Source organism: Chanodichthys erythropterus, chromosome 24 (genome assembly GCF_024489055.1).
Source record: "Chanodichthys erythropterus isolate Z2021 chromosome 24, ASM2448905v1, whole genome shotgun sequence".
Classification (NCBI taxonomy): domain Eukaryota; kingdom Metazoa; phylum Chordata; class Actinopteri; order Cypriniformes; family Xenocyprididae; genus Chanodichthys; species Chanodichthys erythropterus.
Window position 1 is genome coordinate 3,168,134 of NC_090244.1, and position 9,367 is coordinate 3,177,500.

The 9,367-nt window shown below is 35.1% G+C and overlaps 1 protein-coding gene across 8 annotated transcripts in view; it reads left to right on the top strand.

The window, feature by feature from the left end:
- Positions 1 to 9,367, top strand: part of neo1b (neogenin 1b) — a 157,419-nt gene that overhangs the window by 140,903 nt on the left and 7,149 nt on the right. For 7 of the 8 annotated variants that reach the window (XM_067378882.1, XM_067378887.1, XM_067378883.1 and 4 more), the window contains 9 exons: positions 3,432 to 3,626; positions 3,720 to 3,815; positions 6,139 to 6,371; positions 7,216 to 7,354; positions 7,932 to 8,039; positions 8,169 to 8,363; positions 8,448 to 8,480; positions 8,642 to 8,701; positions 8,789 to 8,927. In XM_067378882.1, the coding sequence (XP_067234983.1) occupies positions 3,432 to 3,626; positions 3,720 to 3,815; positions 6,139 to 6,371; positions 7,216 to 7,354; positions 7,932 to 8,039; positions 8,169 to 8,363; positions 8,448 to 8,480; positions 8,642 to 8,701; positions 8,789 to 8,927 (1,198 nt within the window). The remainder of the gene's footprint in view (positions 1 to 3,431; positions 3,627 to 3,719; positions 3,816 to 6,138; positions 6,372 to 7,215; positions 7,355 to 7,931; positions 8,040 to 8,168; positions 8,364 to 8,447; positions 8,481 to 8,641; positions 8,702 to 8,788; positions 8,928 to 9,367) is intronic. The other variant, XM_067378884.1, reaches the window with a different exon arrangement.

The window sequence follows — 9,367 nt, forward strand, 5'->3', positions numbered from 1 at the left end:
TATGATTTATGTTTATTATTAACATTTTAATTTAGTATTATTTATGTACTATTGTTTTGATACATCATGATAATATTTATTGCATGGAATTAATATTTTAAAATATAAGAATAAATAAATAGTGAGAATTGAATGTGACAATGAGAATTTAAGGGGAAAATGTGCTGAAATTGTCATAAAAATAATGTCAAAATGCAAATAATTGTAATAGTTCTAAAAAAAAAAAAAAAAAGTCTTTATTCATTATACAACTGATAATTTATTTATTTTGTGCAGACCCAGACATTTCCTCTTGAAATTCACCCAGTAATTGAAAGCCATATTTCTGCACTGAAGGAAGCTGTTTGTTTGATTCGAGAGGAACATTTTTAGTGTGTCTTTGCCTTCCGTCCTCATCAAAGAGCAGCAGGAAACTCTGAAATTAAGGAAACAAGCAGACACGGAGGCATTTCAGCCGATTTAGATGGCTAAGTTGGATTAATAGCTTGTGTTTTCATTCGCAATTGGACGTATAGAAGGACTCAAGCGCTATGGCAGCGTGTGTGTGTGCGCTCAAACCCTCTTTGGGCTCATTTCCATCTGCTAAAATGGGAAAAGCTCTGTGACAGCCAGACCAAAGCATCCCTCTCAACCGCTAATTCCTCCGCTTCATCCACTCCTACTTGAATTAGCCCCACAAATAGGCCAGTGTTTGAAATAATGAGTCAATTTAATGACTCTAAATCCAAAAGGTTTTGTCGAAAATTAGCAGCGTTGCCTTATAAATCAGAACAGGCATTAGCACAGGCCCCTAAGATAAATTCAAATTGCATATCGCTAATAAAACAATGCTGTCTGTGGATCCGTTTATGCACAAGTTTTGCTTTTAAGCTCGGCCAAAACAAATCTGAATGAATTTCACTGCTCTTAAAGCAGTTAGCTCTCTATGCACTAATGAATTTGCTGTTTAGCTAAATGCTACGCTCAACCTGAGCTATAATACTGTAAACATTCACTTCATACTTTATTTTTAAATTGTTTCCTAATAATCCTCTCAGTGTGGTCATGCTTGAAAGAGAACTTTGATTCTTTGATTCATTTCAGCAGAGAGCCATTTGAATGAATCGAATGGATGAATGACTCAATAATTATAATCATTTCGAAGGCTGCATCCTCCGGAGGTCGCATCTGAAGGCTGCATACTTTAAGAAAAGTAACCGTTAGATTGCAAAGTAAGAAAGAAATTACAGTGTTTTACACCTCACAAGGAATAACAGTCAATTTCATTAGTTACTTTTCTTAAATAAGACGTCCTTGATGACATATGCAGCCTTTAACAGCGATCTCAGGAGGACGCAGCCTCCGAAATGAGATGCAGCTAATTATTTATTCATTTAGACATGTACTGCCACCTACTGGCAGTTTTAGTTTCTTATTTAGACTATCAAAAAAAAAAAACATTAATAAAAAAAAACCCAAAATAAAAAATTCTGTCATCATTTACATGGCTGTTGGAGCCTAAAAGTTTGTGTAATAAATTATATGTTGAATCAAATAAAAATTCTCAAGCTACTTTTTATAATGTTTATTTGATGCTTTTGTCATTTAACATAATAATGACTTTAAATTATGTTAGGGGTAATTTCTCAGCCAAATTTGTTGTGCGATTAATTTGCAATTAATTATCACCACATCATGTAATTAACTAGATCTTAATTGCTTGACAGGCCTAACACACACACACACGCACACATATATATATATATATATATATATATATATATATATATATATATATATATATATATATATATATATTTATATTTATATATATATATATATATATATATATATATATATATATATATTTATATATATATATATATATATATTTTTATATATATATATATATTTTTATATATATATATATATATATATTTTTATATATATATATATATATATATATATATATATATATATATATATATATATATATATATATATATATATATATATATATATATATATATATATATATATATATATATATATATATTTATAATATATTTTTTTATTTAATTTAATATATAATTTTTTTGATTAATTAATTTATTTTTTTATTCATTTTTTTTTTTTTTATGTGATCGATTCTCAAAAGCCATGAATCGATTTTCGCAAACATTGTACATAATATCTGATTGATACATGGGTCAAAAACAACAAAAAACAATAACAATATTACTTTTTTGTGGTGGGCCAGTGAAAATGTAGAGAATTGAATCATCAGAATCGGGATGTGAATCTGAATCGTATCTGGATATCTGAATCGATACCCAGCCTGTGTGTGTGTGTGTGTGTGTGTGTATATATGTATGTATGTATTAGGGCTGTCAAAATTAGTATGTTAACGCATGCGATTAATTTTTTCAGTTTAACGTGTTAAAAATATTTAACGCAATTAATGCAGTATCTGTTTTTTTTTTCCATCATCCTTAAGCTAGCATTACACTATCTGCTCACGTTATTATAAATTCGAGTGCTATTAAGCCATTCAAGCATGATAAGACAAAACAAAAAAGAACTTAAATCTGTACTGGAGCGCTTCAGCATGTGGCCGCATTGAGTTCTCTTTCACGCTTGAACAGACAAAAACACACACAAGTATGCCAAAATGTCTGCTTTGTCTACAGTCTTAAAGGGTTAGTTCACCCAAAAATCGCCTGTCAAACTGCTGAAATCATGTGACTTTGGCGCTCCGAACAGCTGATTCAACACTCTGATTCATTATGCTCTGAAGCTTCCTGAAGCAGTGTTTTGAAATCGGCCATCACTAAATAAGTCGTTATTTTGTTTTTTTGGCGCACCAAAAATATTCTCGTTGCTTTATAATATTAATATTGAATCACTGTACTCACATGAACTGATTTAAATATGTTTTTAGTACATTAATGGATCTTGAGAGAGGAAATGCCATTGCTGCCTATGCAGTCCTCACTGAGCCATCGGATTTCAACAAAAATATCTTAATTTGCATTTCTGAAGATGAGTGAAGGTCTTACTTGAGAATGAATAATTAATGACAGAATTTTCATTTTTGGGTGAACTAACCCTTTAAATGAGTTAAATGAAGTCTTAAATGAACGTAAAGAAGTGTGAGGACATCAATTGTGTGTCAGATGCGGATCTGACACACAATTGATGTCCTCACAACTCTTTACGTTCATTTAGATTTAGAGTGACAGCAGCCTAATAAACCTGCTGCTGTGATGTCTGTCATTAATGGTAATTAAACAAAAGACAAAGAGAAAATCACTCACTGCTCTTGACTGCATCACTTTCATAGCTTTAATAAGGATTAATCTATATTTAATGTATAATTTATGCAGTGAAGATGGTGAAGTGTGTCAAAGATGAGCAGGTGCTAGCTTGATTGTTCACTGTGTCTATTACAGAGTCTCAGGTACCAGGAGTCCCGAGCTCTCTTCATGTCCGTCCGCTCGTAAACCGAATCGTGGTGACTTGGACTCCTCCAGAAAACCAGGACATTTTAGTCCGAGGTTATAAAATCGGATATGGAATCGGCAGCCCTCATGCCCACACGGTCACTCTGGATTACAAGCAGCGTTTCTACAGCATCGATAACCTCGGTGGGCGTCTGTAATGTTTTAATGCTACAAATAATCAGCCATATGTTGACATTAGGCGTGTTTTTAGACTTTTATGCATGTTTTCCTCTGCAGATCCCAGTTCCCATTACGTCATCACTCTCAAGGCGTACAACAACATGGGCGAAGGCATTCCCATCTACAACAGCGCCACCACCAGACCTCAGTCCGGTAAGACACGCACACACAAGTTTTATTGTTCCAGCTTTTCCACGTCCATTCAGGCTTGATCAGATCAACTAAAGCGTGCGTAATGCTATTTTGAAGCATATAGAGCAATCAGTCTGACATAGTTTTGTACTGGAGACAAACTACGATGTGGAGTGTGTGTTAAATGTAAGGTGACAGATACCACACATATATCTGCCTCCCTCAGTTCTGGGAAATGCGGCGTGTCACGTTAGCATGAATCGAAACCTACAGGTGTGATGTGTCGCACACTTCCGTCCCCAAATCTTTCTTTCCTTCGCTTTGCGTCAGATGTCTCAGACAGGCGAATGCCGCTGTTAGAGGTTTCCAGACCCCCCGCTGTCCTGTCAGGTTGAGATTTGCGTCAGCTCTGACTCTGTAGGCTTCACACAACTTTTCTGACAGACTTGAAAACTCAAGCTTCCAGAGCTAGTGACCTAGAAATGAGTTGTTCGCCACCAATGAGCATTAGCATGTTTGCAACAGTCATTTGTTGGCGTTTTCTGCTGAGAATGCATTTTTTGTTGTTGTTGACAGTCAAATAAGTGGATATTTACACAGAAGAAATCAATAGTAATTCCAGGTGTATCTTAATTAATCAAAGGTTCAGAGCTCGATCGATCAGCAACTTGCTGAATCTTTTGGGTTTAAGCCTCTTAAATTAGCAAAAACAAACACTATAGTGGTGTAAACGTTAAAATACACACTTCTTTACAAATAAAAGCTCTAATTTGAAAGCAAATTAATTTTACTGTTTTGTAAAATACTATTATTATTATTAAATATTATATTATTTATTTTATAGTACACTAGTATTATTATGTCTTTATTTATTTGTTTAATTTTTTTAATTTTCATAATAATCAAGACAGGAAAAAATAAAAGCATGAATAAACCGCCTCACCTTGGAAATATTTCTTAACTGATAAAAACAAGACTGAACCAACTTATCAAAATATCAAAATAAACACCCAAATTTCTTACTACCTGCTTAATATTTGGAAAAACCCTATTAAAGGATTAGTTCACTTTCAAATAAAATTTCCTGATAATTTACTCACCCCCATGTCATCCAAGATGTTCATGTCTTTCTTTCTTCAGTCGAAAAGAAATTAAGGTTTTTGATGAAAACATTCCAGGATTATTCTCCTTATAGTGGACTTCAATGGGCACCAAATGGTTGAAGGTCAAAATTACAGTTTCAGACGAGGAATAAGAGTCTTATCTAGTGAAACCATCGGTCATTTTCGGAAAAAAAAAATACAACTGTATATGCTTTATAAACGCACATGATCGCCTTGCACGTTCAACTGTTTGGTGCCCATTGAAGGCCACTATATGGAGAAAAATCCTGGAACGTTTTCATCAAAAACCTTCATTTCTTTTCAACTGAAGAAAGAAAGACATAAACATCTTGGATGAGTAAATGATCAGGAAAATTTTATTTGAAAGTGGACTAATCCTTTAAGAGGAAGCTCAATCTGATTTTTTCTTGAGCTCTGACCAATTATCACAACTTTGTTTTTTTCAGTATTTAACTGAAGAAAGTGAATTTTTTTTTCATGCTTGAAGGACATCCAGACCATTCAGATCCTTAGAACTCAGTGATAAGTATAACTGTAGGTCATCTGCATAACAGTGAAAACTTATATTTCCAAGTGGAAGCTGTAGATTGAAAACAAAATTGGTCCTAACAGGGAACCCTGCAGAACTCCACATACAAATTCAGAACGTTGACACTACAAATGTCCTGTTTGACATATAAGACAACGTATATTATTATTATTATGAAGAGAAAGTGTAGGAATTATATCAGTAAATTGTAACCAGAAGTTCATCCACTCAGAAATGTAGCCCTACTGATAAAAAAAAAAAGATTTAGCCAACAAGTGACACTTTTCATTGACTTCCATTATAAGTGCATTGCTGTGCACATGAATATTGTTTGTTTTTACAATCTGAGGGATGTTACATTTATTTTCTGTAGTAATTATCACAGATACTGTATTGAACTTCAATTTTCAACTTATTTCCATAAATACAGCATAATCCAGCAAATGTCCAATTATTATTCAATGTTTATGCACTGTTTTAGTTAAAATATGGGCCTTTTTAATTCTAATAATATCTCTCTTTCTCTTTTTCACTCATTTTTCCTCTTACTTGTCCACCATCAATCCATTTATTCCTGTCTAACGCTGATCAATCCTTCCATATTTTTAAACCCATGTGATTTTTTTTGTTTGTTCTCCATTTATTATGATTTGACTCATCTGTGTGTGTGTGTGTGTGACGCTGCTGTCAGACCCCATAGACCCTGATATTGATTTTTATGAACTCTTCAATAACCCATACACCCCAGCACCCGACCCCACTCCCATGCTGCCCCCGGTGGGCGTTCAGGCCACTGTCCTCAGCCACGACACCGTCAAAGTCAGCTGGGCCGACAACTCTCTCGCAAAGAACCAGAAGATCACCGATTCCAGATATTACACCATCCGCTGGAAGACCAACATCCCCGCCAACACCAAATTCAAGGTATCAGCCGTCTTTAGAGAGTGTTATTTGGTGTTTTTGATGTGTGGCTTCATTTCACTTGAACTGATGTTCTGAACAGGGTTATTATAGGTAAAGTTGGCATGAAACGATTGCAAGAGTCTTTTCTTCTCTATTGTGACGTATATTCAAACTAAACTGCAAGAACAAATGTAGGGCGTGGCTTGATTTTGTCCATGAGAAATTGATTGGATGGTTGTGCTTTCCTATTGGTTGTCCCGCCCTCATCATCAGAGAAGAGAAGTCACTGCAAGAGGGAGGGGAAGTTATTTTGATTCAAGATTACAAAGACACAACAGTATTAATGTGCACGGATAATCATTTATAACAAATACTGCAATATTACATTAAAATGAATTGTTAATTTTGATTTCATGGCAACTTTAAAACTAAAACCATGAAAAAAAAACAAAAAAAATTAAAGTTAACTAAAATAAAATGGTAGTTGCCAATGCAACATTTCTAATTTTCATTTAATTTACTGAAGTTAATATAAAAAAAAAAGACAAAAAAACAACAAATTTTAACCATAAAAATTAAATTAAATTAAAAATTAAAAATGCAAAATATGAAAAACACTAATTCAAAATATTAATAATGATACTAAAATCACACTGGTACTGATGAGAGTATTTCAGAGTGTTTTTCATTTCCTTGTTCTGAGCGCCCTCTAGTGAGCACACAGAGAATGCATTGGAGATGCCTGTTGGGTATTTCTTACTGCATACTAAAGAGTATATACTATATTTTAAAATAATCACATGTGAAAGAGTATGCAGTGAGTTGGGTCTTTATTAATGCGTTTGTCTGTTGCTTGTTTTGTCAGACGGCAAACACCACGTCTCTGTTCCATACGGTGACGGCTCTGAAACCCAATACACTTTATGAGTTCTCTGTAATGGTGACCAAGAGCCGCAGGAGCAGCACATGGAGCATGACGGCCCACGGGACCACCTTTGAGTCCAGTAAGAACATACACCATTTTAAACATCCGGGAATGTTTGCTTTTCTGAAGATGAAATACTGCATTTTCTCTTTCACACCGATATACACAACTTCATTTTGGTTATATATGCATGCTTATTAGAGAAAAGACTCAAGATAGAATACACACTCGCACTTTGCTTTCGATTTCACGATCACGTGTTCTCTGTGAATAGGGAGCGGCGGTGCTGAGTGCGCACTTTTTTTTTACTTAAGTTCCCGTTATGTTTACATATGTATGATCATTGCAAGAGCCTTTTGTTATATAATATGTACTTTAAAAATGATTATCATTATATGTGTAGACGTTTGCATTGTTTATATTAGTTATACAAATACAAAAAAAAAGTACATACAAATTTGTAAAACACAGATATTTGCTTGCAGGATGCAAGTGTATATTTGATTAATGTCTCATTTGCATTTCAGCATGATTTCAGAACTAATTGTTTTGACAGATGTATTATAATAACCTTTCAGTTTTCGATCATTTACATCAGATTTTTTCACTATTTACTTGTATTATCTCACTTTAATGTGGTTCTGTGTTTTGTGTAGTTCCCGGATCTGCTCCCAAAGATGTGACGGTGATCAGTAAAGAGGGAAATCCACGAATCATCAACATAAACTGGCAGCCTCCGACTGAAGCCAACGGCAAAATCACAGGTGTGTGAAGAACAGCTCACCGCGTTTGCTTTGTGACGTTATTTGCATTATGGATGGACATACCAGATTATTACATCCATCCAAATAGAAAAGTCTGACCTCAGAAGCATGAATCTCTCCGTCTCTCAGGGTACATCATCTACTACAGCACCGATGTGAACGCTGAGGTCCATGACTGGGTCGTGGAGCCCGTGGTGGGAAACAGACTGACCCATCAGATTCAGGGACTGACGCTGGACACCGCCTACTACTTTAAGATCCAGGCCAGAAACTCCAAAGGCATGGGACCCATGTCGGACGCGGTGCAGTTCAGGACCCCTAAAGGTGAAACCTGGAGCTCATCGTTCAGTCTCGCCTATTAAAATCAACTTATGTTCATTTATTCATTCTGTTCCTCTTTATTTCCAGCTGAACCATCTGACAAAATGTCAAGTGATCAAGGTAATCAAACAATTAAGCACAGGCACACAACAGGAATTTAATTCGTTCACAAGTTAGTCTAGTTTTACATGCACATATATATATATATATATGTGTGCATGCCATTTATGTCAGATGCATTGTGGGATAGCTGAATGTCTCTGATGTCTTGTTGCCTATAGGGCTGCAAGTCAAACCCGGTCACCCGACCCTGCCGGAGCACGGGATTGGATCCAATATGGGTAAACAGGAAGACGCTCACTTTAAAGACAGACACTGTAAACTCTGAGACCTGCGGTGTAGTGACGCTCTCTCTCTGTGTGTGTCAGATAAACCAGGCATCACGGGCAGCCAGGAGAATCACATCCTGGTGATCGTGGTCATCGTTTCTGTTGGAGTGTTCACCATCATCGCTGTGGTCGTGGGGGCCGTCCTGTGCACACGCCGCTCCAACTCCCATCAGAAAAAGTGTGTTTAATATATCTGTATATTGAAACAATAAGCAATGAGACTCTTTCTCTTTTTATCACTAGTGAAGAGCTCTTAGGCCTGACATGACACAATTATGAATTAATTTCATTCAGCGCTGCATCATCTGACAGATCATCTCTCAGAATGATCCCTCAAGAACCCTCCAAAAAACTTTTTTGTATAATGTTATTAAAATACTTATTATTTAAAAATATTATTATATACATTTCAATAAAATTAGTCCCATATTTGTGACCCTGGACCACAAAACTAGTCTAAATTGAGATGTATACATCATCTGAAAGCTGAATAAATATTTGAAAATCTGGAATCTGAAGGTGCAAAAAAATCGAAATATTGAGAAAATCATCTTTAAAGTCGTCCAAATGAAGTCTTTAGCAATGCATATCCACTCACAAAAATACATTTTTGATATA